Source organism: Symphodus melops, assembly GCF_947650265.1.
Source record: "Symphodus melops genome assembly, chromosome: 12".
NCBI lineage: Eukaryota > Metazoa > Chordata > Actinopteri > Labriformes > Labridae > Symphodus > Symphodus melops.
This window is the reverse complement of record NC_136702.1, coordinates 6,949,515-6,968,590: the sequence shown is the minus strand read 5'-3', so window position 1 is coordinate 6,968,590 and position 19,076 is coordinate 6,949,515. Positions and strand designations below refer to the sequence as shown.

Below are 19,076 nucleotides of genomic sequence, written 5' to 3'. Positions count from 1 at the left end.
TAAAGCACTTTACCATGTGTAGCATAAACCCTACAAGTGCTATACAATGTTTGTTTAAATAGTCCCCTGTCCCAAAAAGTAAGAACCATTACTAGCTTTTCTACCAGCTGACTGTGCAGAGCTCCCTTCATCTTTCAGACCCCTGATGGATTTAGACAATTGAATTTGTGCTTCATAGATCGTACCGATGAAGCCCAACTGAGAGAACTCCAGGATCATCCAATCCTCTGATGACAGCTGCAGGGCAAAATTCTTCATGGTGGCAAAGTAGTTTGGTTTTGCCACGATGTCGTCCTCCAGCTGAAGGAACAGAAGCGTAAAAAAGAACAAAATGTGAGACAGAGGGAAGTTTGGGTTTGTTGCAGATGGAGAGGTTGATCAAGGGGAGACTCCTCTATGTTGACACGAGGGAAAAAAACACGTTCAGATCTGAGGTGGGAAGTTCCTGAGCTGCTAAACTAGAGTAGTAGAGTAGGTGTCGGACAGGAAATACCTCCTTCCTCCAGCTGAGAGCAGAGAATGGAAATCATACAGCGCGTTCATGAGACAAAAAGAAGGGAGAATAAGGACACAGTTAAACTGAACTGTGAATGTCTGCTTGTGGAAATCTGCTGAGAGGACATTTATATCAACATTGAACACCTAGTGAAGCCGAGGAGACAGCAGAGACGAGCTGCTGAAGTCTGAGATGGTTAGGCTCAGAAAAAGTACAACCGGCTCCAGTCTAAAAAAAACAACAACAACAACAACTGGCTCAGATGAACAACTGCAACAACACTGACATCTGCTTGTTTTAATTTGACATGGGTGCAACTGTCTAAAGAAACCTTTCTGATGTTTTGTACAACGTTTTTTCTTCTTTTCATAGGAACATTCTGGAAGCATATACCTGAACATAGTAAACCCCTTTGCTCACAGCATACATCATGAGGAAGGAGTAATCCAGATTCTGCTTGGTTCGCCATCTGAACAAAGAAAAAAAAAGAAAATCATGAACACACGTGAAAAGGATTTTTTCTTTTTTATTACCTGAAGTTATCCTTTTGGGCATTTCACCTTGGAAAAGCCAGTCAGACACACCTCTGGACATGCAAAAACTAAATTGTGCAAATCAGGTACTCGCAGGTATCCTGAGTGTTACAACAGCAGGCTCTTCTTGAATAATTTATAAAGCAGCGCTGTCACTAATTGTTTCATCTGAATGATCTGCCCTTGTTGCCGTGTGACTCATGGGCCGCAGGTGGTCATGATGCTTCTGGCAGGTGTTAGAATGCACACACACACACACACACACACACACACTCACACACACACACCCACGCACAGTCGCACACACACAATAAGACAAAAGCTCACACATACTCTTAACATTCAGGTGAACAGACTCCAGAGATGTGAAGGCGCAGACGCACTAAAACCTCGGCCAGGTGGTTGCTAAAGCTTCACGACGAGAAGTGAGCCTTTTAATTTACCTCTCGCTGGGACACACACACGCACCCACACACAAAAACACAACAGCCTTATTTCAGAGTGAAGACTTAAGACTGCCATTAGAAGCATGTGCGCAAACAAACAGCTACATGCAAACTCTACACATGCACCTGAGGCCTCGAGACTTTTAAAGGACGACACACTGGAAGGAGCCGTCGTAAACTCCACCATCAACAGATTTCTCATGAAACCAGTTGTTAGCCGACTATAAGATGAGATAAGTACAGAGGATACAAGGAGGGAGCGTTACAAAGAGAGAGAGATAGAGGGTGCTGCTGCTGATGACCTTGATCCGACTTTGAGAAATGCCTGTGGAATACTAAGTACCCAGGCAGCCTACCTAAAAGCTCCCGCTCATTCTCTCTCTCACTCTCTTGCGCCCCCCCCCCCCCTCCCCCTCCCCCCTGAATCATCCTTCCACTTTTTTCTGCAATCCTCATCACAGCTTGCCTGTGTTGCATTTCTCTCAGGGCTGACTTCTCCATCATTTCCATAATGATTTCGACCACATTTAGCTAATTACACGTCCAGAGCGCTGAACACAGATTACACAGACGTTGTGTCGTAGAGATCTGCTTACTTGACTCTCTCCCTGGAGTCTCCGAAAGTCTCTTTGAGGTTGGTGAGGTCAGGGTAATAGGCGGCTGGAGGGGAGATTACCTCCAGCAAGCCCGAATTCAGCTCTGTGGAAAACCTGGCGAAGGGAAGTGACAGGTGACGACAGCGGCGTCTTTTTACTTCGTCGAGATATTTGAAGGGTTTTTAAGAGTTCCGTCAAGAAATGAGGAAGTGTACTCACTCTTTCTCCAGGCCAGCAACCACACTGTGTACGTAGTCCACATCAGTCTACGAGAATCAAACAAAAACAAAAAAAGACACGAGACGAACAGTCTGAGCATGATTTTTTTTTTGTAATTTTTTTGGTAATTTTTCGTGAAGAAAACATCCAGCTATGATTCAACACGAGACCTCACCTCTCCGACGAAGACGATTATGACACAGTCCAGTTTCTCCTCTGGCGATAGCTTGTCTATTAGCGAACGCAGCGTCTCCGACAGATAAGACTTCACCTTTCGCTTCACTGTGGGGATCCCCATCACCATGGTAACTGAAAGGAAGAAAGAGAAGTGTGAGGCAAGAGAACCAGTCTTGTAAGGCAGGATGGGGCGCCAGTTTAATCAAATTGATCCGAAAAAACAGAGAAAAATCTTTGCTGTTGGACAATGGCAATGATTACACAAACACAAGAAATCCATGCCCAGACTCACAGATGGCAGTGGGAAGGAAGACTTGAAAGGGGGGGGGCATGTTAGGCTTCTTCTAAAACACCACACTGCTTGTTATTAAAGACAAATGTTTTTAAACAACAATCTTACATAACATGTTTGACACGAACGCATTTATATGTACAGCTCAAATAGACAGATAAACCACCTCCTCTTCATGTGGTTTCAACAACGTGGGACTTTAAACTACACTTACAAACATTTATGAACGCTGGCAGGTTTTCAACATCCGCCTTAATATAGCTAAGCATACTGTAGCTAAATTCATTTATGAGCATTTGCTAACAGCTAAAGTAAACAAAGACAGGCAGGCCAAAACAAACAACGATGACACAAAAAAAGAAAGTGAGAGACCGTTTCAGAGAGGAACTTGTAACTTATAACTTTTTATCTTTGTATTCCCATTGATCTATGTTTAAACACATTGAGTTACCAGGACCCGAGCCCCCTTTTTTTTACGTGTCTTATTTAGTCTGACTATTCTTGTCAAGTCTTGAAGGTTTGATTGCAACAAACGAAGAAAAAAAAAAGCAAATCTGACATTTTGAGGAAGCTGAAATGAGTTAATCTTGATTCTTATCACTTAACTTTTCAGAGAGAAATTCAATTTTCAAACTCAGCAAAACCCACTGATGGCAAAAAATGACGCTCTGAGACATGCCCCTAGAAAAGGTCAGAGAAAGGTCGCGCGTGGGATCCATATTACATTCAGCCGAGGACCGGCTGATGAAGTGAGACAACAGAGAGAGGGAGAGAGGGGGAAAAAAAGAGTGTCTATTGTTGTGTCCTTATCGCGCCTATTGTACGCGGCGTGGAGTAGAGTGGCCAAACAGACGGCGCCTTCTTTATTGTCTGAGGATTCCTTGAAAAGTACACCAGAATGAAGAGACACGACAGACTGTCGCAGACATGAAAGCAGTTTACTTTACCTACTAGGATACCGCAAATGTGAGGATGAGCATGTTATCGCGCATGTTACCTGAAACTGAATCCATTATTTACCTAAAGGCAACAGAGCAGCAAGAAATTGCAAAGTGTGCTCACTTTTTCGTGCTTAGACACAAGACTAGTGTGCTTGTCCTTTAGTGAACTTAAGTCTGAAAGTGATGCGGTCTGAAGAAGACAATTTTGCATAATGTTTTGTCTAACATGCATACATTTTGCATACATTGCCCCGTCCTGTAGGCACAGCACTGAAGCAGGCAGGTTATTGTGTGCGTGCGTTTCCCTGTGCACGCGAATGGGGTGCGTGCTGACTGAGCTCATGTGGGGCTAAACAAAAAGAGAGAGCTAAACTAAGTATGCAGTATGAGTGAGCGGCACAGTGGACTTCAGAGAGGGTGCAATCCTCCAGAGTGATCTGCGCAGCGTGGAGAATCTGTCCCAGTTTCGCTTTGTGTTTCTCAGACTGAGCTCCGTGTCGTATAGCGGCACCCACCACCACCACCACCACCAAGAAAGTAGGTCGAGGATGAAAGGAGAATGTGGGAGGAAGGAAAAGAGACAGAGTGACAGAATAAGGAGGAGGGGGTGGGGGGTGGTGGGCGAGACAGTGAGTGATAATGCATGCAAGTGCAGTGTGAGCAGGACAGAGTGTGAGACTAGCCTCCCAGTGTCCCTTGATCAGTCTGGCCCCGCTTTCGCTCTGCCGTTACTTTGATCTCATCCGGTAAAAAAGGAAGAAAAAAAAAAAGAAAAGCAAAACATTCTACATGTGAATGTTTCAGGACTGAACATGTCAGTCTTTAGGGTTCAGGTTGATGTCATGGAGCACGTCGGTGACCATACAGTATCATACCTGAAGAGGGAATAGTGAAGCATGCACACTGTACGTATGAGCACATAGGACTCGCTCTGGATCGAGGACTCATCAGTTTGTTCACATTTGTGTGTGCAGCTCTTTAATTTGATTAGAAAAGGTTTAACATATCAATAAATAAGCTCAGAATATGTCAACAAAAGTATCCATTAAGATCTTTTCAATACAGCTACTGTTAAATTTCATCCCAATTAACTTCTACTAGCCAGGTGTTTTACTGCACAGTTTGACAATTAAAGGATCAGATGAGAAGTGAAGGGGGAAAGGAGAGCAGCAGGTTGACACAGATATGCTGTCTCACGAAGCTGAATCAGATAAGAGATTTCTTCATTACATTCCTAACAATACCCAATCATGTACACAGTTAGATATTCTTTCTGGTGTAAGTGTTTTACAGTCTTTACCATCTTTGCTGTGCACACCTTTGGTTAAACAATGATTAAAAAAAGGCCCCTCTTGTATCGATACCTGTCCCAAATAAAGAGTCATTTCACAGGCTGAAGTAAATGGACGCTCGGGCTGTCTCTTGTGATGAATAGAGAATTAAAAGGTGTTGTTCCTGAAAGTTCAGTGGCCACATGTTTTGAGAATACTGCTCGTTTTTTTTGGGTCTTGGAGACGATGAAACTTGATACATGACGATGACATGTAAATTAAAAAAAAAAAAAAAAGGGACACAAAATTCCAATTTCCAAAATGATACTACGCCATCAAGCTTCTGAACTCGAATGACCCTGAGGACTGATGACGGGCTTTCTTCTGGTGTTTATGATAAGATTAGACAGTTTCCTGTTGTTACAGGATCAACTCTCGTATTTTTATGTATTTAATGTGGATCACGGTGCATGTTGTTTTGATTCATTTGCCTGTGTTTCTATATGTTTTTATATTGTTTCACCTCAGGAAAGTTAAATGTTGAAATTGAGGATGAAAATTAAAAAAAGGCATATTTATATGACTTGTTCTTTGGGGAAACAAAAAAAAAACAAAACAGAAACTCTGTCCACCTGCTTTTGTCCCATCAGCAGGGTGAGGAGTTTCTTTTGTCTTCGTTTGAAGCGAGGCTTTGATGCATATTTCATGTCCTGGCTTGGTTGGTTTTTTTTTTTTTGTACCTCCATGTTTGCTTTTGATTTTTAATTAACAATTCTAAAAGAGAAGCCGTCTTAAATTATTCATTTGTCTGCTTATTAATTTGGGCATCAGAGGGTCAATGTTAAAGTTGACGTCATCTTTTGTGAAGTGAATACCAAAAAATACTCAAAATTAGAGAGCACTTTTCAGTTGGGATGTCCCGTATCAGTCCTTCAATCAGCAACTGGAAAAGATGGAGACATTTGACAGTATAAAAGTATGAAAAAGGGTCACAACTGTCAAACTCTTAATTTAGAGTATCTCATCACACGAGTCCTTCAACAATAACAAGCCGAACAAAAGGAGCCTGCTTATAAAAAGAGTCAACTAACAACAAAGACACACTCATTACAAAGCCTCCTTGTGTCCACTTTAATACTACACAATGAAGCTTCATATTTAAATGAAGACATTCATCATGTTGAACATATTAATAATGATGAACAGCTGTGCATGGTTCACCTCCTGAAAGTGAATGAAGAGCTGTACAGTGAGTGACTTACAGTCTGACAATCATCCCAGAATCCTCTTCACATTGCACATTTGTAAAGGCAACCTGATTGTTAAATGCCAAAGTCAACAATGTGTGGGCATCAGGTCGCAAGCTGAACCCGAGAGCAGGCAGGTGAAAAGCAACGTGCTAACCCCGTGCTTTGACATGTGTTATTGTACGCTACTGGAACTTTGATCCGTTTGTTTATCTCGTGTGCCTGAATTTCATACGAGCAGTGTGAAGCCCCGTTTCAACCGGAGGAACTATCCTCCAGGGCTCTGGTCTTTTTGAGGAACTACATGCATTTCCACCAAATCTACCAGGGTACAAATGTAGTTCTGGGGTAGAAGTGTAACCCGAAAGAAGACCCTGCTAGGGGTTCTGTACTTTCTGAAGGTCCAGGGGCTTTTGACAACAGGGCATTCAGTCCCTGCAGAGCTGAGTGGCTCTGTTTGAAACGCAGACCCTTTTAGTTCCTTAAAGAGAAGTCCCTTTTAGTTCTTGGGGCCTTTGGTCAAAAGATTGTTGGTTTTAAAATTCAAAAGATATCAGGTATGGTTTTTAAACTTTTTACTAATTTCATCTTGGGTTGGGAACCAGAGGGTCGCCGCTTCAAGTCCCGGTGTGGCCAAATATGGAGATGGGTCTGGGAGCTGAAGAGCACGCACCCCCCCATACCCCCCCATCCCCCCCCAACTCGTCACTGTGACATCTCTCAGTGCATGTCCATAGGATCCTGTTTTTGCATGTGTGTGTTTCAGCCTATGTGTGTGTAGCATGACGATCAGTGTAAATAGAATTTCCCCTGGCGGGATCAATAGAGTTAATCTTAATGTTAACTTGTAATGTCGCTGTTCATACCTCTTCAACAGCTACAGAAATCTGTGCAGTATCAGAACAAGCACTGCTGTGTAATGAGCAGCAGTGAGTGGGAAGCTGATGAGGGGTCATGTTCTTGACACCACACTGGCAACTGCTACTTGTTAGTCATGAAAACCTGCACGGAGACAGGTGGGCTTTTCAAAGCAACGGATCAAACCGTCGCATATCTGCTGGGCCTTTGCAGTAAGATTCTCTGCAAGGAAAAGGGACAACGGAAGACGCTTGGACTGTATTTTATGAGCAGGCCCATGACTGTGTGCACTGTCTTCAGGCCAGCGGAGAAGGTCAGCAAAGACTGCAGTGCGAGGAATGTTGAGGAGAAAAGGCGGATGGAAGGAGATAGTGGACTGCAGCGTGTGACGCTTTGAATGGCTGGACAGAGTAAACAAATGCTAGCAGTGCTTGGCAACAAAACAAGTAATGGTGTTTTTTTTAAAAAGGGCAAAAGTTGGAAAGCTGGTTGTTTGCCAACTTTTTCGGACTATGTTTAGAACAAGGGAAGCTTTATTTACAATAATGTTCTTTGGTTGGTATTAGTACAAGCTACTTCAGTCAGGCCTTAACTTCCTTTTTTTTTTTTTTCAACCTGTTCATTTAAAAAGAGAGGTTATGTGGTAAACTGCACCCAACGCCAGATACACCTGGGCCTGCCGAGCATTAATGGGTAATATGGACAAGTTTAAAGGCTAAGACAACCAACAAGTCAGACAAAAGAAGGGGGCAGGTTTGGGGTGGCTATTGAAGGAAGTCACGGGGCATGCATGTCAGGTGGGTAAAAACTTCCCTGAGGCAGTCCTGTGACTCTGTGACCTTTGACCCCCACAGACCCACAATCACTTCACAGAGGGGCTTTACTTCAAGCTCCTCTGCGCATTCCAGTGAACACAACTGGGAGTGTTTAAGGGTGGGAAAGCTGGGAGAACAAGGCAGTAGGCAGCAACAAGCTGTTCATTATCTGGGGGTGGAATCTCTCTCGGTTTACTGAAAGAAAAGCCAAAAATAAAGAGTCTGAAAACGCCGTCTGTAAGTAACAGATACCTGCCCACCTGTCATAAAAAAGCAGACAGACTGGCAACAAGGAGGAGATGGCAATGATACGCCTCCCCCCCTTTTCTTGTTCCCGTGGGAATACCTTGCACTCATTGATCAAACAGAGCAGGGACAAGAAACACCTTCTTGTTCCCGACTTGTCCCTCCTCCTTTTCCTTTTACATTTGTCAGGGGCCTCTATCCCTCGGCCCCAGTCTTTGTCATTAGGAATGTGAAAACACAATTCAAGCTGTTCAGCGACCCCCCCCCCCCCCCCAAACCTGCACCCCAAAATCCCTACGCACCTATCTCAAGCTTGAAAAAGCCAAATAAGTAATCCTCAAGGAGAGACCTTGATATAGCAGAGGTCACATGCATCAAGCTGGGTTTTGTAATTTTTTTTATTTGGGGGGATAAAATCCAAACTGGGGTGGCTAAAAATAGAAGGTAATAGAAAAGAGTGAATGGCAGAGGATTAAAAAGAGGGGAGCTAACAAGAGACAGAAGCATCAGCAGGATGTTGCACTTCTCTGGGCTCGGTGATAAGCTGAGGTCGGGTCTTCCTCGGAGCACGGTGATTAACTTTTGTAATGAGTACCTTTAAGGTCAGGAATGGTTCTTGATATTCATTCGTGGTCATGTAGGAATTGTTGGCACTTTCTAGAACCTCAGCAGCGTGAAAGACTCATGCACCTCGACAGTTTAAACACAGAGAGAGAGAGAAGTGCACCTCTGACAGTAAAGAAGCTACGATTAAGATTGGAAGGGGGAATTCTCCTTGGATGAGTGTAATGTAAATATGGAGTTGCTCTTTTCATACATTGTAATTATTATTCATCTTTAAATGTTCCCTGGAATCATCCACCTGCACAGCTCAAGTCCAGAGGGGATACTTGTTGTGAACGAGGCGTCAGCTGAAAGCTTGTTGACACTGGACTGTCCCCGGTGTAATGAGGGTCTCTGGGGGGGTGGGGGGAGCGACGCCTCATTAATCATGGAAGTTACTGTCCTACCGAATGTGCAGCGTGCGTTAAAGCCTCTCACCTCCTGTGCGGCCGAGACCAACCTGCACGGCGGGGTGCAGGCTGCCCTCATTGTTGAGCAGGTGAGGCAGGTGGTGGTAGATATTTGGCACCTGGAGAGGTTTCCTGTTTGCGAGCTCCTTCAGTAGCTTCTGCGTCTCATCTGAAAAGCAAGACAAACGAGTGGTGAGGATTCCTCGTCTCGGCTTCACCAAGCGATGACAGGTGGGGGGAATTTCTGCTGACTTCTTAAAGTGCCACCTGTTAGCACAATAAACGCTCCCAAACAACACTGTTGCTATGACAACAGGAGAGTTATATTTACCTATATGCTGACAAGCTTCTTTCGAGCAATATAAGTGCTCTCCTGCTGCAGGAAACCTTCAGTGCTGTGGAGTGTTAGCATACTGCACAGTGCTAATACAGATTTGGATGTTTTCTACCAGCCCACTGCAGCCAGTAATAGAATAAAATTACATAATGTTCATTTTCCATTTGACTGTGTATGATGTGGGAGGAAATTAAAAATCAAAAAGCGCTTTCCAAAAGCAGAATTGTAGCAATGTTTGAAATTGCAATAACACTAAGTTATAATAAAGGTCAGATTGAAGCGCAGCCATTATGTCAATGACGCTTTTTGTCATTTAAAAGGATTGGCATATTATCGGCACCATTAGCTTAAAAACTGAACTTCATTTTATACCTTGGTACTTTATTGGTCGTCCGAATGCCATTTGTCAACGAATTTATTTCCATAACCCACCGAGCGGTTTCCAGTTTGATAAGACAGACTTAACAACAGGCGCCTGGAAAAAGTCTGCCAGTGTGAAACTAAGCAGGGAAAATCTTGTCTCATTTCATTCTTTATGAGATACGACCTGACTTTGACAAAGGTACCGCTGCCTTCGTGGTATTTGGTTTGAACTTATTAAGATGAGGTCTTCTCCATGACACCGTGTCACATTGTCTAGAAATCTGAAAGCAGGCAATAACCAAAAAAATGCCTGTGTCACGTCTCGGAGCACTGTTTCTTTTTTGTGTTGACCTTTACACCGGCTGATGCAGAGCCAACACAAGAGGGGATTCTTGATTACAATTGAATCTTTGAGTTGAGCAAAAAGTCTGAGCACAGAGGCAAAGCACAGGTTTATTGATTTATTGTTTTTATATCGTCGTCACATCAACTTGAGGAGTTTATCACGAGTATTCTGATCAACACCATCCTCAATATGATGATCACAGTCGCCCTCGTTAAGAGCGAGAGCTGAGGGTTAATGGGTTAATGGGTTGAAGGGTTAGGGTGTTTGCCTTTGAAGGTTTGTTTATGTGCATGTTCTCTGTTTGACAAATACCTGAGAAGTTAGTGAGAGCATCCTTGCTGCTGTTTGTCTCGGCGATGGCGCGTCTGAACTGCTCCAGGATGTTGTTGAGCTCGGACGAGCGCTGCAGTGTCCTGTGCTCTGCCACACGAAGGCGCTCTTTCAAGGCATGAAACTCACGCTGGTACGCTATCAGCTTCTCTGTGAGGAACACAAAGAGGCAAAGTAAAGAGACGTCGACAACAAAGCAATCAGGCGGCCATCGCTTTAACACTTTGAACTCCCGAAAGTGAAACAGGGTTCACAAGGGTTCTGCCATGAGAAAACAACTTGACACAGCACAAGGTGGACTTCGTAACGCTGATCTCTCCCCAGGGTTCGGACCACACCTGATTAAAGCAAAACTTATGACCACGATGCAGCCTATAAAAAACTACTATGTGGAGCCATGGAGACCCGCTGTACAAAGGTAGATAGAGATCGATAGATACATAGATACTTTATTGATCCTGAGGGAAATTCAAGGCATCCAGTAGCAGGACACAAGACGTTAGTTACAATAAACAGTAAACAATAAACAACCACTGTCCCCCCCTTTATGAATGTAGATTTAGAAGCTCCCATATATGACTCAGAAAATACGGATTAGGTCGGCTGTGGCTTAGTGGGTAGAGTTGTCTTCTCTCAATCAGAAGGTCAAGGGTTCGATATCCAGCTCCTGCAAGCAACATGTCCAGTGTGTCCTTTGGCAAGACACTTTTCCACTCCCCCCCCCCAACCAATCAGTTCAGGAGCACCTGCTGGGGCAGCTCGCTCACAGTGTAAACACCTAATTTCCCTTCAGGGATCAGTAAAGTACATCTTCTGTCTTATTACAAATTAAACCTGTGTAATTAACAATAGACTTATATAAACAAATGTTTTGAAGCAGTTCAGGAAAGAAGCTCAGGACAGTTGTAAATCAGGCCTGTGCTTAACAACTGAAGAGTGTTGACTTTCTTTTTAAAAATATTTTGAAGATGTCATTGTCCTAAGTATATCAGTGTGCTTTGGATTTAGTTAATTATGCTGTTAAATAATTGATCTCATGATTTGGAAATTCCAGTGACTCATCGAAGAAATCAAAGGCAGCTTTTATTTCCGGCTGGTGACTTGTGGGCTGGGTATTTCGGTTATCAATGCAAAAGGAAGGATCTTGAGTCAATCACTGTCTTTGTTTGTCTTGACACTCCTTCTATTTTGCAAGAAGAATTAATCCAGTCTGAAGGGAAGTTTCATGCATTCACAATATGCTCTGGTCTTTATACACCTGCTTCACAGAATAACCTTCATGCCTCAATAAGGAAAAGGAAGGTGCAGTCAGAAATAACAAAGACATTTCACAACAGTAATGTCAAGGCAACTTCAAGTCTGCGTATCTTGATATTTCGATGTTTGGAAGAAACTTTTGTCCATGCAGTACAGACTAAACAAGAACATTACTTTTTCAATTATTGTTGCATTTCTCACGCAAGCTGTGAGAAAAACGTGTCCTCGACAGTAGACGGAATTTTCCCCTTACACTAATAGCAAAAGATCTTTTGACTCCCTCTTTTAAAGCCTTTCTGAGAGAGTCCTCATCGTGGGTTAGAACTTGACCTCAGTCCCTTTGCTCCACGTCATCACCTCCTCTTACACATTTCCTGCCTCTCTCTCTTCAGCTGTCATATCTTCTCTTAGATTTAACTGATGATTCAGAGCAGTTCATGTTTTTTGAACCAACACCAGAACACAAGACAATACTTTGGACAAAAGTACAAAACTGATTTTTAGCGACACTTTGGACTGGATCACAGATTTTGATCAAGCCAAAAAGAGGAACAAAGATCTTTTTAACACTTTTCTACTTCTCTCCTGGCCATGACTCAACATGTGTGTCATCGCAGAACTGCTAATAAAAAGTCTCTTAATAAAACTAAATAATGCATCACACCCGACATGTTCTTCAGTGTATACACGATGCAAGCGGATGTGAAGCTCGTTTTGTGACTTCCAAACCTGAACAAAACAGACAAAGAAATGTTTCATTAACAGGAGGTGAACTACACCAACACTGCAAACACTAAAAAATCTTTATTTTAAAAGTACTGAATTGTGGGGTACCAGTGGCTTAGTGGTAAGTTTGTGCACGCCATGTACAGTTCTCAAAGCGGGCAGCTTGGGTTCAAATCCGTCTCTCTCTCTCCCTGATTTCAGACACTATCCAAAGTCCCGTCTGTCAAATAAACGCATAAAAAGCCCAAAAATAACTCTTATATAAAAATACTGGATTGTCTGCATATTCGTACAGCGGCTCTTTTATGGCGCCTACACACAACGTGAACGCTGCCGTTCTGCTTATTGAGACTGCACAGTGGTGTGAGAAGCGTGACCTGCTGCACCATTAACTACATTCACTGTGCAGAACCAAGTGCATGATCTCACTGGAGGCAGTTTACTGCACACTGTTGGGCAAACTGACCCCGGTAGGCTCTTATCAGGAAACAGAAGTTCAGTGGTTGGTGTAAAGAGAAAACATGAAGCTGTGGATTCTTTGAAAAAGGGAGGAGCTGGGCTGAGATCAAAAGATAGATTAAGTGAGCCGAATAGTAAGTCAGCTTTTGAAATATTATCGTTCTTATTTTTAAAACTACTTTCTATATTTTACATTGTGTATCTAACAGAACGTTTTATCGCTTTGGTTTTTATTTGATAAAAGTGCTTTGAGGCTTTTTTGAACTCTAGAAATGAGGGCGATAACTTTAGGGAACACTGCTCCAGATACTCTCCTGACGGACTCTTCTATACGATGCCACAATGAGAATATTTGCCTTTACATTAATGCTACATGCAGTTCAAAGGAATGACAACATCAACAAAAGGACGAACAGACGACGCCGCGTGCAGACACTCTGTGCACCATGCAGCAGTAACAGTATACAAATGTCTCCCCCCCCCTCCTGGTCTTAAGGTGAATTCTCCAGATAATATCCTGCTGCTTTTCTCACATCAGTTCGCTCAGACTTAAATAAAAATAAATAAATACTCGGGGTCTGGCAGGAGAAACTCTGGGTGAAAAACAAACAAACATGTGGCTGTTTGCGTTTACACATAAAGTTCCTCCTGGAAATATCTGGAGTTTTTCCAGGAGTTTTCAGTAAGTGTGAAAGCCCGATCAGACACACTTCTCTAAATGATAATAATGAGTACTCTTAGAGATGGAAAAAGTCTCGGTGTCTTCATTAGCAGTAAAAAACTGTGTGAGGTTACAGGTGGTGCAAACTACAAAGAGCATCTTAGGTGTGTATTTATGTGTACTTGTGTGTGTGTTGGCCGGGCTCTGATCTTCCTGTGTGAGATTTATTTTGCCCTTTCGAAAAACCCTTCACTACAACACAACAAGTCTCTCAGTCTCTCTCTCAGTCTCTCTCTCTATGTTTTCCCTCCTGGATGTTGATCTCTAAGACCCACAGACAGATGCTGTCATTTGGCCCAAAAGCTTCGCAGAAAGGGCAGCTTCAATCCACAACAGGCTTTCATCTTCACATCAGTCCTGTGATTGCGAGGACGCCCGGCCTGTTGACATGAAACCACACCTGTAATCCCGCTGTGCAAAGAAACAAAGACAAACAGAGAGCCACAGGAACAAATACAAGCAGTACATTCCTGTTCCATTTGCCTTCATGTTTCCAATCAAAACATTGTTTTGTTTTTGAATCTTTTCCATGTTTTGAGTCATATCATTCTCCTGTGTGCCTCCCTTCTTACCTGAGGAGTGCGCATGACGGGCAATGTTGACACAAGTCTCTTGACAATTCAGGTTGGTGTCACACTTGATAGAATTGTATTGCCACTCATTAAAATGACTTTGCAAAAAAAAGTTGTTTTTTTTTGCCACAGTCTTATCAGTACAGAACTTCAGTGATCGGCCTAAGTTGTGTTTTTTTAAGCTTCTCTTAGCACACAGCCACTGGATGACTCTATTGGCACATAAACAGCATTAAGCAATTACACCTACCTGAGGTCTGGAGTAAATCTATTCAATCACATTATTCTTCTCTGCTGGAGAAGCCTAAGTGGTGGGGGAGGGGCTAAAAGGATGTGCTCTGCTGCCGAGCTTGAAAACCCTCTGCTCCTCTGTCTCGTGACTCAATCCAACCTCTTTTCTTTACATTGCATCATCCCCTCCGCTTTATTTCACCCATGTCCTGTACTGTCTCTAACATGCTACACGTTCTACTCTTTTTTCTTTTTCTTTTTTTTTTTAATCTATGGCACCTGATTTTTTTTTTGCCTCGATTCCTTTCCTGGTCTATATAATTTATTAATGACATTCATGACAGCAGTGAGTGGGGGATGTTCATGAAATGGAACCTCAAAATTGGCTTCTAAAACACTTGAAGGCCTCACACACACACACTGGTCATACCGTGATAAGTTTATTTCAGTTATCCTGGGATAAAACAGAGGACTTCACGTCATGATCTTCAGATAGCAGAACGCTTGTTTTCAGTGCTGTCGGGATCCTTTGTGGTGATTTAGAAAATCAAACAAAACGACTGCAGCAGGGTCTGAAGGGTCTATTTGACCTTCACGGGCCAAAGTGGTGGTATGAGGAAAAGATGTACCAGCCTAGCATAGTTTTTACTGTTTTTGTTTCAGTACATTCACTGAGTAAATAAGATGCTGTGTTCAGTAGGATCAGATCACAGGCTTAAGACACACATCTTTTTTATCAGATCAGGAAATGAATTTAAAAAATGCTCTTGCTTGTCTTTATACATATTTTTAGAGCATACTTTTTTATAATACAGTAGTGCAGTATATACAGTGGTTTATAATATACTAGGCCCTGTATTTGCCACTGCAGACTTCATTAATAATACAAACAAAACCACATTTATGAATTATTACTGTTCTTCAATACACAAAATCGCATTCTTCTCTTGATCTCGTTTTTGAAAAAGTAGGTAGAGAGACGCATCATCATCAGTCAGGTAGGTGCAGCACTGTGCAAAAACAGCAGACTGAGGAAGAAGAGGATAGGCCCGCGCACCCTTGATTCTTTTTTCTCTGTTTATCTTTGACAATGTTGAACACGTAACGTAAGCAGGCCGTTGATGTGCGCGTGTGTCCCTGGCAGCTCCGGCGGCGCCTGCTGTAAGTGAAACGGAGAGCGTGCACCACACATTTAGTGTTTGGACATAACACAGCGCTGTTTAACAGAGTCTGCATGCAGACTACAGCAGGCTGTGGGATGACACTGCAACTGTTAACTTACTGATTGTTGATGTATGCAGACACGGTGAAAGACGGACAGACCGTTTGACCGTCGCATTCCTAAACAAAAAGAGTCTGAACTGTGTTCTGAGAGAAAGAGTGGCACAGTGGTGGGTGACGTTTATGTGTGTGTGTGTGTGCGTGTGCGTGGCGACTCTCCAACAGGCAGATGGCATGGGAGTAGAGGAAAGAAGCTGCTGCAACACCAAACGTGCTTCAAAAATCTGTATATTTTGTATACATAACTGTTTGGGTACAAACTTTTACCCGCCATGTGGCGTGACGCCCGCCATGTGGCGTGACGCCCGCCATGTGGCGTGACGCCCGCTGCGATTTACTTACCAAACAAAGCTCTGCCATCATCTGGCACTAAGCGGGTGTTCATTTTGGACCCTGGGCAGGTCAATGTCATAGGGCAGACCAAAACATGCCACACTGCCAAAGCTGCACAAATGAGGTAAGTGATGTTTGTTTTGTCCTTTTGAAACTCTTGGGATGAAAGCTACAGGTTATAAATATAAAGTCCAGAGCTCGAAAAAAAAAAAAAAAAAGGACTCGTGAAATTAATCGTGATCACAGGAAAAAAAAAAAAAGAGTAAATACAAGAATGGATGAATGTCCATTCAGGGCCTCTGTAATTACGTTTGTTTATTCTCCCATGCCCCCCCCCCCCCCCTCCAAATTAACATTGTATGACGTAAAGATGGAGAAAGACTCTTCAGACATAAACAACCACACACACACACATACATGTGTGGGGTTAATTGACTCTCAATGTACAACTCAGAGCTCTTCTTTCAAATGTCTAAAGACACTTGCTGATTCATAGTGACAACATGAGTCTTCCCTTTACTCCCTCTGACTCCGTGCTCACGCCCTCTGACCTCTGTCATGGTATTTTGTGAATCTGACGAGCTGACAAACAGCATAAAGATCTTCAATTACGCTTTGAACTCCTCACAGTTTAGAGAGAACAAGGATGACCCGAGTGCTGAGAAATACTTCACAGAAACCCAACCCTGCACTCCCCCCCCCCCTCCCAGTGTTAAAGAGTTTTATCAGTCAATCCATTAGCTCATCAAAAGCCCTCTCAGTCGTCTTGTCCTTGACCTCCCTCTCCTGTGCTGATGCATGCTGCTGACTGCACGTTTGGGAGTGCTGATGCGGGGCTTGTGCCGTCGATGTTTGCATGAGTTAGAGAAAAAGGCAGCACATGCTATGCAGATGTCCCTGTTGGAGCAAATTTGACGTTTTCTGGTACGTATCAAAGTAAAACTAAAACTGCTCCGTTACTACAAATAGCCTGATGTCTTGACCGTTACTGCTCAGTTTAAGAACTTCGCTCGTTGTAATAAATCAAACCTTTGTTTTCAGTTATTTGTAGTAATTGTTTTAAAAAGCTGTAGTTATAGTAGGCACCAGTGTCATGATACAAGCTCAGCTATAATTGAATAGAACTACAGATGTTTGCAGCTGTCTGGGTGAATCTGGGTTTAAAAGATATGGCTAAGCTAGGTAAAAAAAAATTAAATAAATAAAAACCCTCACAAAAGAGTTCTATCTTGACAAGGATTGTCTCATCTGTCGAGGTATGGAGCTATTACTATTTCCAACACAATGGAATCAAATCAACTTCTCATCAAAGTCCCCGGAAAGAAAAAAAAAAAGGACAATTTTACAACAAGATGCCTGGACAAAGAAGTGGCCTCATTTATTCAGCGTAATCTCACAAGAAACAGTTCCAAACAAGAGCTGCCACCTGCAGCAACCACAGATCCAATGTCATACTGTGGTCCATGCCGGGACTTGAACCGACGCCTTCCTTCACATCCAAGGTTCCTACAGACTGACCCTCAACATTCTATCACAGTTCTAGAACAATCCGAGTTCATGCAACATTTTCTAAAATACTAAACTTTCCTTTTAAAGTCTAGATGCTACCTGCCACGCGTCTACAACTATGAACCACACAGCTCGGCAAGAAGCAGAAAGGTACTCAAGAGCTGGTGACGCAGGTCTAGACCAAGCTGTGTTTGCAAATATGTAAAGAAAAAAAGGCCTGTCATTATTACTGCTGGTTGAAGATGCTTTTAGATATTCGACTCATTTTTATTGTGTATATAGTTCTCCATTTTAAAAGTCACACAAAGGCAGGCAGCTGCTCATAGCCACTCAAACTCCTTCCTTCCTCCTTTGAATGCATCCTATTTAAACAGTGTATATGGCACCCTGCCACACGTACCATTTAACACAAAACAACTCAGCAGACTGTCTCTGTGAACCAAACGCCCTTCGGCACGTCAAAGAATTTCAGCTATATTTTTTTCTGATGCACTGTTTAAACGGCAACCTTAACAAAGTAAAACAGGTTCTTACCATTTGTTTGGATTATTGCATCAAAAGGCACCATGTCATAAAGCCTTTTCTTTTGGACTCGTAGCTACAGATTCCACTTGCAGGACGAGATGCACGTGTGTGCAGAACAGGTCTAAATACGTTACGGATGTAGGAAGCCCCTCATGTTGTGCACCTGCTCACCACATGGTTCTACACTGCAGCTGCTATGTGCAACACAAAGCATTTAACCAGACTGGTATCTATTAAGTAGGGCAGATGGTGAAAGAGTGAACTGGATAAAAAAGAGCAATCGTGACATGGTTTGAAGTCACAGATGACTCAGCACTGAAATGAAACTGATAAAAGGGAGTGAAGTTGGGAGTGAAGAATCATGTTGTACGGTGAAGCAGATGAGTTGGGCTGCTTATGAGTGACTTTTTTTTTGGCTTATCCTCACAACATGCACACCAATACACTGAGTACACCTGCATATTCACAGAGTAGTAGTATTGATTTTTTTTTTTTCCCTGGCATTTCCCTGAAGAGGAGAGTGAGTCGATCGATGAGTAGGCGAGTGATACTCCCCGAACTTCCATGGTGCTTTGCAAAAAAAAAAAAAAAAGCACACTTCTATCCCATTCTGTCATTTGATTTTGCAACACATCACAACCTCTTTCACTCTGCTGAAGTAAAGTTGCAGGGTGAAAAAGTATTGTAGCACCAGGGTAAGCCTGAAGCCCCCCCACCCCCACGTTGGCAACTTGCCGACTCAAGAATCCTATTTTGTCTTCCAGTTTTTTTTCAAACCTCAGCCGACTCTTCTTCTCTCCTGTGTCGTAGGTCACGCTAAGCTCCTGCAGTCGGCTGCGTCACTTCGTGGCAGCCCGGCGTGCGGTCTGGCGGCGCTGAGCTGCGAGCGAGGCCCCTCTCTGCTCATTTCCGCGCCTCTGGATCCACTTGGCTCGT

General features: G+C 43.1%; 2 protein-coding genes across 2 annotated transcripts in view; one reads left to right on the top strand and one right to left on the bottom strand.

Moving 5' to 3' along the window:
• The window catches only part of mgat4a (alpha-1,3-mannosyl-glycoprotein 4-beta-N-acetylglucosaminyltransferase A), a 33,873-nt gene that overhangs the window by 6,492 nt on the left and 8,305 nt on the right, over positions 1-19,076 (bottom strand). The window contains exons 2-8 of the mRNA XM_079357255.1: positions 10,509-10,676; positions 9,179-9,319; positions 2,466-2,599; positions 2,291-2,337; positions 2,072-2,185; positions 890-965; positions 186-300 (exon numbers count right to left, since the gene is read on the bottom strand). Of these exons, the coding sequence (XP_079213381.1) occupies positions 186-300; positions 890-965; positions 2,072-2,185; positions 2,291-2,337; positions 2,466-2,599; positions 9,179-9,319; positions 10,509-10,676 (795 nt within the window). The remainder of the gene's footprint in view (positions 1-185; positions 301-889; positions 966-2,071; positions 2,186-2,290; positions 2,338-2,465; positions 2,600-9,178; positions 9,320-10,508; positions 10,677-19,076) is intronic.
• Positions 1-19,076, top strand: part of mfsd9 (major facilitator superfamily domain containing 9) — a 73,352-nt gene that overhangs the window by 47,116 nt on the left and 7,160 nt on the right. The gene's annotated exons all lie outside the window — the stretch shown is intronic.